At 44.2% G+C, this 16,224-nt stretch overlaps 1 protein-coding gene across 1 annotated transcript in view; it reads left to right on the top strand.

The window, feature by feature from the left end:
* Positions 1-2,898, top strand: part of LOC124272530 (IQ motif and SEC7 domain-containing protein 1-like) — a 185,402-nt gene extending 182,504 nt beyond the window's left edge. The window contains 1 exon segment of the mRNA XM_046707740.1: positions 224-2,898. Coding sequence (XP_046563696.1) covers positions 224-403 — 180 coding nt within the window. The 3' untranslated portion in view covers positions 404-2,898.
* The last annotated feature ends 13,326 nt before the right edge of the window (positions 2,899-16,224 follow it).

Below are 16,224 nucleotides of genomic sequence, written 5' to 3'. Positions count from 1 at the left end.
TGAAATTATGCTGCATAATCAGCATATTTTTGTTCCACCCGATTTTGACTTATCAAATATGGCTGATGTTATAATTTCTTCACATATTTGATGCTGCATATGTTTTATGATGTCCATTTTGGACACTGTTCATGCTTGACCGACTCTTTCCATGTTTGGCACTCTTCATGTTTGACTGATTCTGTCCATGTTTGACTGACACTGTGCATGTTTGTGATTGCAGGTATCTGGTAGTGTCGGGAGTGCCAGCAGCCGAGAGGAAGCCCCCCTGAGCCCTGGAGCCTCCCACCTACACAACCTGTCCTCGGGGTCACAGGGGGGTGTCACAAAGGGACAAGGACGACGTAACAAGCTCTCACAGGTCCAACTGAAGGCTGGGCTTCCGGAGGGGACAGAGGTGTGATCAGGCAGCGCTAACTTAGGGCACTTCTCATGGAAACTTTGGATGTCTCGACATGGGTTGCAGGCTAGGGAATCTGGTTTCTGAACCTTCGGACTTCACATTTTGGTCTCTCTGACCCAAGGCCTAATGATTCTTCGTTGGCCTCTAGATGTTAAAGGTCTTATACAGCATTGCTCTGGCTGGGTTATATTCTGACCAGAGATTTGACCTTCACATATTTAGATCCTAGAATTTACGTAGGATTTTGTTGCCGAGGCTTTTTGTCCACCATTAGGGCCTCATTTACTTCATTTGTGAATAGACTCCACCGATCTGTGGGCACTTTGCTAGCAACAGACTTTGCTTCTGAGTTATAGTAATGGAAGAGGATTACAAAAGATACCGAATGTTTATGTGATGGAGCTGAAATTAAGTCAGGAAGCTGTGGCAGGTATTCTGGCTTTTGTGGACCATATTGTTACCGCAGTTGAATCCTGGACACTTGCTCGGTCAGGAACCTGTGGAGGTCAAGGTCAAGGTCAAGGTCACTCTCTGGGACCATACTGCGACCTCGATTGAGGCCAAACTCCCTCTCAGTAGTAGTAAGACAGTAGATGAGTCAGAAACCTGTGCTGCAACACTTTGGGACCATATTGTTACCTCAGCTGAGACTGAACTCCACCCTTCCCCAGACACTGCTAGATTCTAGAAGAGTGCCGTTGTCTTTCAGTTCACAGTAGGCACAGCAGGAGGTTCAGTCAACACAGTCTAGATTCATCACTTGTGAGACAATGGTTATGGACATTGATAGACTTTACATGGATGGTGTAAGATCCACTCTTTAAGTGCTGTGATTGTATACGAAGTAGCTATGCACGGACGTTAAGCCTGACAGAGTTGTCTGCCCTTAGGACGGACTCAGGCTGTTGGATTAATCTGGGAACTTTTGTCAGTCAAGACAGATGAGTGCTTGTAGGGAACTACGAAACGATGCCAGTGAAGTCTTCACCTAGATAAAGGCTCCTGCGTGTAGATGAGTGTCGTTAACATCAGTCCTACATGGCCGACATATCAGTCTGTCTGTGTGTCTCTTTCTGTCGTAGAGGAACCTCACTTCCGAGTTCTATATAAGTAGTCTAGATTGGTCTGAAGTGACGAGAGTGTAAGATTGACACTAAGTGTGAAAGCTGCGAATGAGAACAAACTATCTGCAGAAGTGACAGCCATTTTCTTTTTCTTTGTTCCATTGATGAAATGTATATACAAATAATTGTTAGTAATTATTTAGAGCCAAAGTTGTATTTGGCAGAATGTTATGTTAAAATGGTTAATTTATTACAAAATTCCTATACCAAACTATCTTTGTTACTATTTAATGCATGAGTATACAACCTCTGACTATTTATGCACGTCATAATATCTCTTCCTGATGTCAGCGTCAAGCATGGTCAGAATTATTGTTAAAATTTCTCAAGTTCTGCTTTACGGCCAGACCAATTTTATTTCTTGTTTTGCGGATTTTTGTCCTCAGAAAACCAAAAGGCAGGAGTCCTCAGAAAACCAAAAGGCAGGAGGGGGAAAAAAACTAGAAAGAAATCACCAGTCAAAGTAATATTCCTTTTAAGTACTTAAAGTATTTTACTTTTGGCCATTTATGAAGCGTATATGAGACAAGAAACAATCTAAAAAACCTTTTTGTAAGTTTACATTTTTCGCCAATAAAAACATTAGGATTTTATTTTTTGAACAGGGAAAATTAGTTGGGGTTTTTTCTTCTTCTTGAAAAAATACAACCGGCGGTTCTGTAAAACAAGAATTAAATTGGTCTGGCCCAAGCTTGTATTCAAACAATTCTCCATTTTAATTATGCCATCTGATTTTAAGTCGTAGTGATAACGTCAGTATTATTGTTAACCTTGAGGACATGTTCATGGAAGTCTAACTCAACTGTTCTGGAACTATTTAGTATTTGATTTGATTGTACATAAAATGAAGTATTCTATACACTTGTTAATCAGATTTTGTTGTCAGGTAAGCTTTTTTTCTACATTTGTATATTTTCCCTAGTGTCTTCTCACCGTTTCTCCTGCAACTGTTTGTCATCATGTCAGTTTTACATATTCAGAACAAAGTTGTCAATTTTAAAAATTGAATATTTATTGTCACTGTAGAACAAAGTGTTAGCTAGAGTGCATGGGAGGAACGCATGAAGGAGAGATTGGTTAGACATTGTACAGTTGTAAATACCAGTGTGAAGAGATCTGTAGACACGCTGTGTCCCAACCCTCACTGACTGTATCTTTAGAGGTAGCTTATTTATGCATCCTAGACAACTCCTGTACATACACGAGCTGTACTCGAGCTCCTAACACCGGTCACTGCAGCCTCTGATTGGCTAGTTCTGTACATAGTTTGTGTAAGAAACTCTAGGGGAGGTAACTCTCTGGTAGGGGAGATAACCTAACCCACTACTCGGGTGTTGTTTTCTCAATGCCAAAAATAAATCAGAAACAAATGTTACTTTTTTGTTGTTTATTTTAGTATTCGTTGTATCTGATTGCTTTATTTTAGAAGTTGTTTCGTTATTTTTCTTTTTAAAGAAACCAGCCCTATCTGATTGGCTAGTTGCTGAGTTCTACACATATGCGGTTGTAGATGTCATGACATCAGAATGTTTAAAGTGACATCATTTGCTGTCATATTACAACTGACCCTGTTAGCCTTTTAACTGATGGCTGCCACCATATAAATCTCATTGTCACCCAGAAATGTTTCAATGAAAATCAGTCTTGTAGCTTGTGAATGCAAGTCATGTGACTGGTGTGATGTGCATGATTATGAGAATTAAGCTGCACCCCACAACCTTTACTCTCATAGAGTAAATCAGCTCTTAAAATCCTGGTCAACCAGCATATGACACATGTGGCAATGAATTTGTATCTGTCATGGTTTTGGGAAACGCTGACTGTTACCAGTGCCATGTGAGGATAAGTCGCATCTCTTCAGTGAAACCCTAACAATCTTGGTTAGAACTGATCTTCAGCCACAAATGCTAAACGTAAAAGGGAATAAAAGGGAACTTACAGGATCAGGTGATTTTTCTCGCTGACTTGGTTCATACTTGTTGTATCCCAATTGTTAAGGGGGTGCTGGGGTAGCCTAGTGGTGAAAGTGTTGGCTCGTCATGCCGAAGGCCCGGGTTCGATTCCCCACATGGGTCCAATGTGTGAAGCCCATTTCCTGTGTCCCCAGCCATATTGCTGGAATATTGCTAAAAGCGGCATAAAACCATACTCCCCCACTTGCTCACCCCAATTGTTTAGCTGGATGATATCAATCGGGATTGTCTGGTACAGATTCAATTATTTACAGTTTGCAGTCACATAGCTAGATTGCAGAGTGCAGCGTTAAACAACAAACAGCAAAGTAAAATACTTGGTGAGACAGTTCATATTTCATCCAGCACACTTTCGACATGTTTGGGATAGATGACTGACTGACTGAGTTTGGTTTTATGCCACTTTTAGCAATATTCCAGCAACATCACAGCGGGGGACACCAGAAATGGGCTTCACACATTGTACCCATGTGGGGATTCAAACCCGGGTCTTCGGCGTGACGAGCCAACGCTTTAACCATTAGGCTACCCTTCCGCCCCCCTGGGATAGATGAAGAGTCAAGTGATTAAAGCAATAACTTCGACTTCTCACATATTAACGTGTGTGAGATTGCTCTTCAGTACCTATCACAATATGGCAGGAATAATTCTAAAAGTGGCAAGAAATCCCACCTGAACATAAACATAGTGTCACATGTCAAAGAGGGTCATCACTTTTTGAGGTCCCCCCTCATGTGTGCCCATGTGGGGAATCGAACCCGGGTCTTCGGTGTGACGAGCGAACACTTTAACCACTGCGCCCACACTGCAGAACAGGAGACGAGATAACATGACAAGAATTAGTGAAGCCTGTGCAGTGCAGAGATCTGCTGAATATCTTCACATATATAGAAAGTCAAACAAGATGTCTGTTCATAACCGTCACATACCCATACTAAAACAACAGATCTGCCAAATTAAATCACAGCAATAGCCAAGCAAGATGTCTGTTGAATATCTTCACATATCTACACTCAAGCAAGAAAGTCAAACAAGATGTCTGTTCATAACCGTCACATACCCATACTAAAACAACAGATCTGCCAACGTAAATCGCCGCAATAGCCAAGCAAGATGTCTGTTGAATATCTTCACATATCTACACTCAAGCAAGAGATCTGTCACAAATCTTCATATGAGCGTGAATTTTGTTATGAGCCTCACATAGAATAGCTCAATATTGAAACTTTTAGTTGCAAACATTGCTGATGTCAGGGTAGCCTAGTGGTTAAAGTGTTTGCTTGTCACGCCGAAGACCTGGTTCTATTCCACACCACTTAGAAATTGCTAAAAGCTTGGTAAAACCATACTCAATTACTCACTGATGTCATTTTAGATATATCCACAAAAATATAATTGAGCAAATTGTCTTGTGACAAGTCAGTAGAACATGCTCAGGTCTGTTATCCCTGGAAAATAGACAAACTAAAAGTGGTCAGGTATTGAAGGCCACCCATATAATACTAGGGAAGGATGTCCCTATCTGACAAGGAACCGATGACATGTGTCAACAATGTCAGTGAGCCTGACCACCCGATCCTGTTAGTCGCCTCTTACGACAAGCAAGGGTTACTGAAGGCCAATTCTAACCCAAACCTTCACAGGTCAGAGCCGATCAGCCCTTGTTCTGAATGTGTTTTGGTCTGATCAAAGTACCAACTCTTCCCCGCTAGACCATGCAGGCAGTCCAGCTAAGCATGGAGTAAGTTACACCCTGTATCCTGGCTGACTGCAGATGATGAACATCTGTTGCCTGACATGTTTAATGTTCAAACCATCAGGACATACATGTAGCTTGAACAGTGGCAACTGCTGTGTCATACTCACATTTACTCACTCATGCGCTGAGATTCCAATTTATAGTTTAAAGGTCACATGCAACCAAAAAATCAAGCATAATTAAAACACAATTATCACTTATTCATGACATATAATATACATTGCTGGTTATGAAAAAACATATAAACAAAATTATAAGCGTACAATCGCAAATCAAAAGTGCAATATTGTGTACTTGGGTTTACTTCCCAAGAATCGAAGCAGCCGGGATACCGAACCCAGTCAGAGCCAGTGGGTGTGCACTCAAGTGTAACGGCTGGTTCATTTGCAGATGCCCTCACGGCTCATTGTGTGTGTATATATAGAGATGTTGGGTTTTGTAAATACATGCTCATTTTTTGTGTATAACATTTTGCAATCAACAGACATCATAACATGTCATGTGTTCAAGTATCACACCTGCCTGTCTGTGTAATTACATAATGTGACAAAGAGACCGAACTCGGGCCATAAATCAATGCATTTTGTTTATGGTGTATAGCCTGATTGGTGTTTAGTTCAAATTGCATGTGGTCAGTGATAGCAGCTGTGTATTGAATATTGTCATTAGCAGACAGGCAGGCAGACACACAGGTGTCAATAAAACAAGACATTGAGTTTTGTCTGTGACAACGACATGTCTATATCACAGTTAAACATTCTGTCAACGCTAAATAATGACATTGCTTTCAAGTATCGAACTGAGAAAGTGACTCGGTAAGAAGAACGTGCGGTGAAATAGACAAATGAAATTATATAAACAGTTAATTTACTGTCATAACATATAAAAAGCTCGCGCCTGTGAGATATCAACAAAACATTAGAAAAATAGCTCACACCAAAGCCTTCACTGAGTATTCACCGGACAACCCGCTTCCAAGCTGCGCGAACCTATTTCACTGCGCACGTGCTATGAGCGCAGCCCAGCTGTTGAAACCAGTTTTCCCCCGAAAAGTCAGTGGAAAATTAGTGAATCGTTTGAACTCCGATTTCGCGGGGGTTTTTTCATCGCGTTATTTCTCAACTTTTTAAGTTGAATTTGCATTTTTTATGATTTGTTTCGGTAAGTCCATACCGAAAGGTATCAGAATCTGCAAAGTTGTGTTTTACGTTGCATGTGACCTTTAATCCAAAACACAGGAAACAGGCCTGTCTGAATATAAGTGAGTGAGTGAGTTCAGTTTTACGCTGCACTCAGCAATATTCCAGCTATATGGCGGCGCTCTGTAAATAATCAAGTCTAGGCCAGACAATCCAGTGATCAACAGCATGAGCATCGATCTGCGTAATTGGGAACCGATGACATGTGTCAACCAAGTCAGCAAGTCTGACCACTCGATCCAGTTAGTCGCTTCTTACGACAAGAATGAGTTACTGAAGATCGATATTCTAACCGGGACCTTCACGGGTCTCTGAAGTGTGAAGCCCATTTCTGGTGTTCCCCGCCGTGATATCACTGGGATATTGCTAAAAATGGCGTAAAACCCATACTCACTAACTCTGAATATATATAAATTTGATAGTAACAAACTCATTTAAATTGAAAAGGAGACCCAATGAGACAAAGAGATGATTCATTTAAGGCTTTAGCATTGCAGGGAGGGCTTGGCAGTAGGGGAAATAATGTGGTTCAGGGACTGTGAGACCAAAGACAGTTCTCTTTCCACTTTGAAAATGAAATCTCCCTTGTCTATGGGAGACAACTCTAGCAGAAACTAAATATAAAACCCAAACAGTGTGCCAACTGGAGTGGGTAAGGTTTTACACCACTTTCAGCAATATCAAGGCGGGGGACACCAGGGATTGGGCTTCACACATGACGAATGGAGTAAATGTTTTAACATCACTTTGAACTGCATATCACATCTATATTGTGGTATGCCAGCAGTAGTAATCCAGCATTCACACAAGGTATCCGTAATATTGAACGACAACTCTGTGGATGGGGTCTACAGAGTAGGTTGTGTACAGGGCGGTGCGTTCCCTGGTTGTCAGGCTATAATCGACTAACGTATCCATGAGATGTTGTAACCGATCGGTGCCCATGAGACCTAAACTATCGTACAAGCTGGTGAATTTCCCTCGACTTATGACTCGATGCAGGGCGGTGTCAATATCGAGGCCACTGACGTCCACCCTGACACGTCTGAACAACCATTTCTTGATCAATCTCCACATGTTGATAATGACATACATAAGACGAATCTTCAATACTGTGTCGTGAGGGACAACTTGTAATTCCTCTTGGACGTATCCCCTACCCGGATTCAGTTCGTCATCTTTGATGTCCACTCAGTCGACGTGGTTTGTTTTCATGGACCATACGGGGTCTGTGGTGCGATGTTTATCCCCTCCTTCGAGTTCACCGGGCTGGTACAGATACCTCACAACGACCCGGTCCGGTAGTCTTTTCTCTTGGCCGTGACGCGATGACGCAGCCGATTTGGTTGTCACGGATTTCATTCGAATGGCTTCGACGGGTCTTTTATCGAGGAGACGAGTGACTTCCTTGTTGATCGTCAACACCACTTGCGGTAAGCGTACCACCCATTCTGTCAATCGTTTTTCTGTGTTGACCATCTCTTGGGCATACTGATGTCCGAACAAACGCTCGGCTAAAGTCCTGTTGAATCTTTCGACGATGGCTTGGCTTCGGTGAGCTCCAGCCACGCCTCGTCTCACCTGGGCTTTATGCTTCGATAACAGCTGCGACAAGGCTCCCATGAACTCCGTGCCGGGATCGATTTGCAATACGGTAGGCTAGGTCAAGTGACTGCGTTTGTAGATACGTTCTAAGGCCTTAGTGACTTGACTCAAATCTTTGGTTGTAAACGGCTCCGCTTCCTTGTAGCGACTGGCAACGTCCACGACGGTCAGGGCATACTTGTACGTTTTGTTTCTCACCCTGTCGTGTGGGAGAAAAAGGAGTTCGGCTTGATGGGTACAATTGGGTATGGAAATGTCAAACTTTCTTCTCAGGATGTATCAGGGAGCCGGCAGGTACACTTGCCAGATGGCTTTTGCGCCAAGCTTTGGCGGTATCCTCGGAGACACGAGCGGCTTTGGCTAGCTTCGGGATGGCGCTCACACCTTTCCAGTAACCCCAAGGGCTGTAGTAAACCTTCTCCATGATGTATACACGTTATTGTTCATTCAATTGTCTCGGCGCATTGAGTGGAGTTTCCTTTATTGGGGGTCTCGGAAACTCCCAGGTCTACTGTTGGTACCCATAGCTATAAGTGTGGATGCCATCATTCGCAATCCATCGTTTGGTATCCATGGGCAACAGCGACGTCTTGTTGAGAGTGATGCCGTAGATGTTGTGTTTGTCGATTCTCAACACGTTCCTGGGGTGTTTGAACGTGCGTTTATCGAAGAGAGCCTGTTTGAAGAGGGTGTGTTGGATGTGTTGTTTCACCATGTATTTCTTGACCCCTTTCGCCTTTCGGATTTCGTCGTGATCGGCTTTTTGAATCAAATACATTTTAGGTCTTAACCCGATGTATTCCGCGATTGGTGTCCCTGCGCATTCGTCCTTCGTCTTGCCGAGGACCTATTTATTGGTCGTGCTGTGCAGGGCGTGGTCTTGGGGGTAATCGCTGGTGTCGTACAGGTGCATGTGCTTCGCCATGTCCTCGTACACGTCCTCGGTACGAATTTCCATGAGCAGTGAATCCGTGTCCGTGTACAGCACTTCACATCGATCGCCGTATTGATTTTTTAACTCGTTGTAGTAGAAATCGTACGAGATGTTTGGAGAGGTCAAGAATGCTCATCCCCACGTAGATGGGTCGGTTGAGCTTGATGTGGCTTTTGTTCATGTGCAGCGCCGCCAAGTCATTATCAAACAGTTTACTTCGATTGAAGGACGGGCTGGCTATCAATTTCTTTTCCTCCTCGTAAGATCGCACGAGTTTGACCGCCACTCATCTTCGAAGTTTGACCGTCACTAATCTTCTTAAATTTTCCATGGTTTTGCCAAACACCGAATTGTTCATGAGTTTGCAAAGGTTTTTCTCAGCTTCATGCCCAGCGACAAGTACAGTTGCAGATTCCGATAGGGCACCACGTACTTGGTCTTGTGCATCAAGTTCGGAATGAGTTTTTCCACATTGGCCAGCTTATTTTTCCCAAGCAACGTTAGTTGATAGTCCGGCATCCAGTCTCTGTTGACCGTCAACCGTTCGGGAGCCAGCGGATAGCTGTTGCGAGCAGCGTGGAGTTCCGCGGGATAGTCCAAGTCCACTTCGAGGAAGTAGCCTTTGTCCTAATCCGGCGTGATGCTCATAATATCGATCTCGTCGTTGTCCAACCATTCGAACCCCCCAGTGGGTAGAGACTGACTCATAGCCCAGCTGTACAGGTTGTTGGCATCGAGATACAGGAGGTGGTTGGTGGGCTTGCTCGAGTCGTAGCTTTCTACGTATTTGTTTTTGGCTTTCGCGTACCGTTTGGAGACCATGGAAATCCCACCGCGCATGCCTTTCTCGACGAACAGGTGCAAATTGTAATCCTTGAGCAATTCCAGTTTAACAGGTTTTCTTCATGAGCGCATCCCACGAGAGACCGGGGCTGGTGTAGTACCAGGCAGGGTCGAGTTGATACTGTTACAAACACGTCGTTCTGAAGGTCTCGAACACGTCGGCCAGCAGCAGGATGTCCGTTTTCAAGTAGAGGTCGTGGTAATCGCCCAAATGTCGACAGCCCAGTTTCTCCCACACGTTCTGGGCGTGGTCGTAATCGTCCAGTGAGATGGTCGAGTCCGTTAAGCCACTGTAAAAGCGGTCAATGGGGGGTAGTTGGGTCTCGTCGAACTTGGGCCAATCGTCCATGTACTCGTACGGGTACACACCCTTTTGTAGCAGCAGAGGTCGAGTCGCCACGCGTCGGTGTATCAATCGATGGTGGGGAAGGTATCGTTGGCTTGGACCAAACTGTCGAGCGATGACAGGAGGAACTGAGCACTATCGATAAATCTCAGACCGTTGAGAGAGAAGGAGATGTATTTCTCCATGTTGTTGGGGATGCACTTGATCGCCATCGATGTTCGAGATGGCCTGCATGATCAAGTGAGCATCGTACCCTCTCAAATTATGGAACGCCACGGGGATGGGGATTTTTGGGGATCGATTCTAAGCTGGAGGTTGCATGTGTTGTGGGCAGCACCTCGGTATCGACCGGTGATGTGGCAATGATCTCTCACGACATCCCCGTTCAGGGGTTGGTCGCACAGTGGCATTGCTGAGCCTTTTCGTGTGCAAGTTTATCCTCCGGCGTCATATCCATGGGGGCAGGGTCTGACAAAGCTTCCCTGATGTTTGTTTCTTCGCGTTGTAAGAATGTGAGAAACGTTTCAGTCGTGTCGGGACCTCGGTAGATCACGGGAGTCTCCGTTTCACCGTCGCATCGGACGACCACGCACCTGAACCCGAACCCGCAGGCTCGGTGTTCTTGCGTTTTGTACATGAAACTGTGATTCATGTCAGGCGGCATGTCGTGGTCGACCCGTTTGATGAGCGCTTCAAAGTCGGCGTAAATGAAGTAAGGCACGGGCATTTGATGTTTGCGATTGATGAACGTTAAGATGTTTTGATGTTCTTGAGGCATGTCGATTCGGACGTCCGTCTCCCCCACGCCTCGGTAATCCGCCCGATGCGCTTCCAGCAGGTTGGCTCGCGTGAAGCCGTGCAGACATTGTTTGCAGAAGTGTTTCTTTTCTCTATGCGTCGATTGATCGTACAACAGTCCGTAAGACTTTCAATATGTGTATAGTGATACATACCCTCTTTTTCAGTCATAAATAAACTGATTCTGCGCACATCATCAGGCATGGAGCTGATTCGGTGTACGATGGTTGGCTAAATGGTTTAGTTTTTCAAATCGGGTCCAGTAGGAAATGGGTGTGGGTTTAACTAAGCCATCCCAGTTAAGCCCGTCGTCTTCGGGATAGCTCAAAGGTCTATCCTTATTAATAGCTACTGGAAATAAGCCAGCTCTCACCGAATATACTGCACAAGAATCGTCTTTATTTTTAATGTTATTAACGGCTTTTTTATTTCTGTAGTAAGGTGGCAAGTCTAGGAACGTTCCCCCTCTGAACGGTACGTAGTTCACTGTATCCAAATAGATGGTGTTGATACTTCCCACCACCCACCCGGAGCCCCTGTGCGTCCATCGTTCCAACGATTCTTGTATTTTTTGTAGCGAGGTATCGAGGGTCGAAGGGATCGAGTTGGATTGAAGTATGACTTCCTGCTTGCCTCTGAAGTAAGGCTTGATGGACTCGGTACTGCCATCCGTCTGCTGTTTGTTGAGCGACATGTGGATGGTATTTGATACTTTTTAAATCATCCAACACTTCTTCGACTTTGTCGGCGATCAGAGGTTTGACCTCAGACTGCACAGTCATTTTCCAGCCTCTCAGATACTTACAAACTGCGTGGTCTGTCGGCACGAATCTCAACTCGACCGGCTCGGTGTCTTCCAGCAAGGTGGCCAGTTGGGCTTTCCTCATGTGAGAATAACCCTTCAACCCCGTTCCTTAGCTCGAAGTTTGAGGTCTTGTACGGTAGGGGGCTTGACATACTTCATGTCGAGCAAGGTGAGCAGTTGGGGTTTCCTCATGCGAGAATAACCCACCAATCCACGTTTTTCGCCATCGCTTTGAGTTCCCCGACGGTTGCTATATCAATGTGCGAAAACTTTAAAAAATATATATATATATATATATTCAAGTGCGAAGTCAAATGTCTAATAGGTTGTTCAATCAAGGGAGGCAACTCCGTCAGCCTTCTCTCTGAAATGAAGCGCACGTAAAATCTTTTTTTAAAATTTTTATTCTGAAGAATCGTTTACGTTCGTTGAGATAATCTCTTTTCGTCAAGTATATGAGATGACCTCGGACCACGTCCGCTCCGTGGGCTTTGCAACGACAATAATGACATTTCACGCCAATCCCGCACACTTCACACGTGTAGTTGACGAAACCCTTTCTGATGGACATCATGTGGATGCAACAGTCGGTGATGCATTTCCTGCCGCAGGTTTCGTTTTTTCCGAGAAGCATGTACTGACACTGAAACGGTGCACGTTGTCCCATCTTTATACACATGTAAATATATTTTATACACATAAATAAATATTTTAGTCTAATTGTTTGGCGATCCATACGGTGGCGGCTAATCCTAAGGCCACAAAAATCAGCTCCCAGGTCTTGCTGTGCCTTGGGAGGGGTGTAATACTGGGAGAGGGTGGGTTCGTCACCGAGAGGTTCCAATCGTTAGGCAGGTAGTATTGTTGCATGGCGTCGTCGACGTTTGAAAGTTCGAAGGGCGTGGTTTTCGCGTTGGAGTTGGGCGTTGATGAAATCGATTCTTTCCATGCGTTTTTTCGCGTACTCGGCTGGCGCGGCCTGCAGTTTCTCCACGGCCAAATTGTGACGTTTCCGTTCCGCTTTGACGTGCCTAATTGGGAAAAAAGGTAATTGCTCCCCGAAAAGGCTAGAGCATTGACTTAAGCCCCGCAGAGCATGATCGCGACCATGGCCAAATTTATATGTACGTTATTACTTTTTATTTCAATATGTTTTCCGGAATGATGCCTTGCTTGACGAGCATCGCTTTGGTGGCCATCGCCAGTCCCAAGTCAAACACGAGTATGCCCATGTCTTTCAGGTTGAAATAGAGTTTGGGTGCCGGTTGTTTGGTGATCATTTTGCTCAATCAAGCCAAGCCTATGGCCAGTCCGCTGATCACAGCAGCGTGATACGCGTCGTTGAGGAACGTTTTTCCGTCGGGGTTAGACATGGTGTGTATATATATATTAAAAAAAAATACAAATAACAAAAATTATAAAATGATATGAGGATTTATTTCTAATTGAGGTGCTGCCGGTGTTGCTGCTGCCGGTTTGAATTTGTACAGCCATGCAGTCATGACAGTGATGCATGCCGCCTCTACGGCGTACGGGACCCATTCACGTTTTTTATTCTGTTTCGCCACTACTTTTTGGTCTTAATCGGTTCCTCCTCCGTCATTGGTGGTTGTTCTAGGACAGGTTCCGTCGGTTGTTGTTCCTCCATCTTGTATAGTATGGTTTATATTTTGTTCTTTAAAATTGGCAATGCTTTGCCGTGATGATGGCTGCGGTCAGAGGAGCCAGCAGCATCCCATATTGATGAAACATTTCGCAGCTGACGGTGCTCAAAGCGTGGTCGATGAACAGATCTTTCTCGAGGTCTTCCCACATGTACGGGCGATGTTCGGGTGGAATGGGAAGGAAATACGACGCGATGCCTACGTAGATTTGCGTCATGGACGATCCTATGGTTTTCGTCATTTCGGCACCGAGTCGGGCTTCGTACAACTTGTCGATGTCTTCAGCGAACATTTTTGTAATTTTGCAGGGAGTGAGGTCCCCGCCGAAGTATTGCTTGGCTTTGCCACCGACCGCCAGCGCCACCGGTCTCTCCCGCTTGGTGTCGTGTTTATTCTCCATCATTTGCTCGAGCAGTTCGTTGCACTCCATCTTATAATATAGCAAACTATTTTTAAATCTAATAAAATAAAATCCCACGCACGCAAAGCACAGCGATAGGAAAGTCAAATGACACGCCACAAAAATTTCGAACATGCGAGCTATAATGTGGCTTAATTTTTTTTTGCTAGAATTTTGCTTAAGTTTGCTAGAATGTTGCTTCAGTTTGCTTAAGCTAGCAAATTTTATATGCTACGGGTTGGTCTGTTTTCAATAAGAGTTTGGCGTGTTTCGTTTCGGCAAGCTGTTTTGTCACGCGGTAGCAATCGTGTCCTTGCAGTGAAACAGGGCGGTAGTGAGGCCAGGTACGACAGCATGTCTCGTTTTTTACCATGTCCTTGTTGGCGCTGCAGTCGTCCAGGAGGAACAGCGTCGACTCCCCTTTCAATTTACCGTGAAAAGCGGTCAACCAGTCCTGCAGACGCGTTCCAGGATCCACCCTGTGCACGTCCGGGTCTGTCATCACCCACCCTCTCTCCGTGTACGTCTTGTTCACCCGCAACGTCGGGCAGAGAATGACGATGTGATCGAACGCGTCCAGATAGTATCCTTCCAGCAGGTCCAGCACGAAAGCTGTTTTACCGCACCCCGTCTGACCGCACACGATGGCGCAATGCGGATCCAGGGGCAGTTCGATATCAATAGATGGCTTACACGCCTGCTGCCGTGCAACCGATCGTTGTCCGTGGATCGCATGTCCAGGTCTATTCAGGGCAGCACACAGCTATACATAACTCTATTGTTATATGCTCCAGCAGACTGGCTGTATAGGTGACTGTGCATTCAAGCTATATATATGTGAGAGAACGAGTAGTAATAAGATTGGGGTACGGGCCACTGGCACATCACAGGATGCCTCTTGATAGACCATCGCCGTTTTTAGGGGGACTGGAAGGCTTAATTCCCACAAATAAGCCTCTAAGCCGCATGTGATGCAAAAACCCCACTCTTATACTACTCCAGCTGAAGGCATTACGAAAACTGAGTTGTCATGACAAAATTTGTGGGTTTATTTCATGTTGCCATTAAGGTAAAGATCATCGTCTTTATGTATTCCTGGCTTGATTTGCTGGTTGTTTGAGCTTGAATATTGCTGATGGATTAACATTCACTCACCATCCAGGCAATGCAAAGGGATGTAACTCTCACCATATTAGAAATGTTATTGGCCCACGTCGCCCTAAAACTATAAAACCAAACCAAACCAACCGAAATGTTTGGATGAGGAAAATGAAAATTGAACAATGTGTTCTAAAGAAAGAAAACAAATCCAAGAATATGTTATACAATATTTATTCAATACATACAGCAAAGGCTAAACATAAAACTGTGTTCATAATTTCAGCCTGAACTCTAATACTATGTACAAATATTCCATACTAATTATAAACAAAACCTCCTCTTGGCTGGAAGATCTGTTCTATATGGCATCGACTCTATCACCGCTGACATGACAAAGTAATGTTGGTAAGGAACATCATCTGAAATGTCAGAATTTCTAAACCTACAGATAACTTTGTCCCAAAACAGTTTCAAAACTGTTGTCCATTAAAATGTCGAAACTGTTTCCTACCAATTCTTTCAGTAGTATTCCACTTTACAATCAGCTGACACATTGCCATGTAAGATGTGGCACATGACAAAAAGTGTCATGTTCAACACATGTTGTCAAGAAGTAATGCCTCATTGACACTTAGGGATCAGGTCATGAACAGTTGACTTCGATCACTGGTAGGGGATTTCAACCAACCTGGTTCAAACTCACCACTCGTTCGGCTAATTGGAGTATTGTTATATTTCACTGTTTGACAAATGGTGTTCATGACAGTATGGCATCATTCCAGACATCAAACTAGAGAACATGCTACCATACAAGAAAGAATTAGGATGATTTGTTCTTGGTTCAAGTAATCAAATCGACCAAATGTTGCTGCTCGTTTTCACCTTGACCATGCTCATAGGGGCTGATATTTTTAAACAAAACATGATCAAACTTTGTATGTAAGGTATGAACACCAGATATTTGGGAAATTCAACATCTGTAAATTACCTACAAAAGATGCTTTCAAATATGACCACATCCACATTTTAACGGAACTGGCTTTTATTTCTGTAGCTAAAATACTTCATAAGATTTACATTACCATGAATATCTATTATTGATAATGAGGTCACATAGCTATTAAGTATGATGACGTCCAATAGCTTTTATTGATGATGAGGTGGGCCAAACTAAAAGTGACTGACTGAGTTTGGTTTTACGCCGCTTTTAGCAATATTCCAGCAATATCACGGCGGGGGACACCAGAAATGGGCTTCACTCATTGTACTC

This window comes from Haliotis rubra, unplaced genomic scaffold, assembly GCF_003918875.1.
Source record: "Haliotis rubra isolate DU_JTF1 unplaced genomic scaffold, ASM391887v1 Scf170, whole genome shotgun sequence".
In the NCBI taxonomy this organism is placed as follows: Eukaryota; Metazoa; Mollusca; class Gastropoda; order Lepetellida; family Haliotidae; genus Haliotis; species Haliotis rubra.
This window is presented reverse-complemented; position numbering and strand designations above follow the sequence as displayed.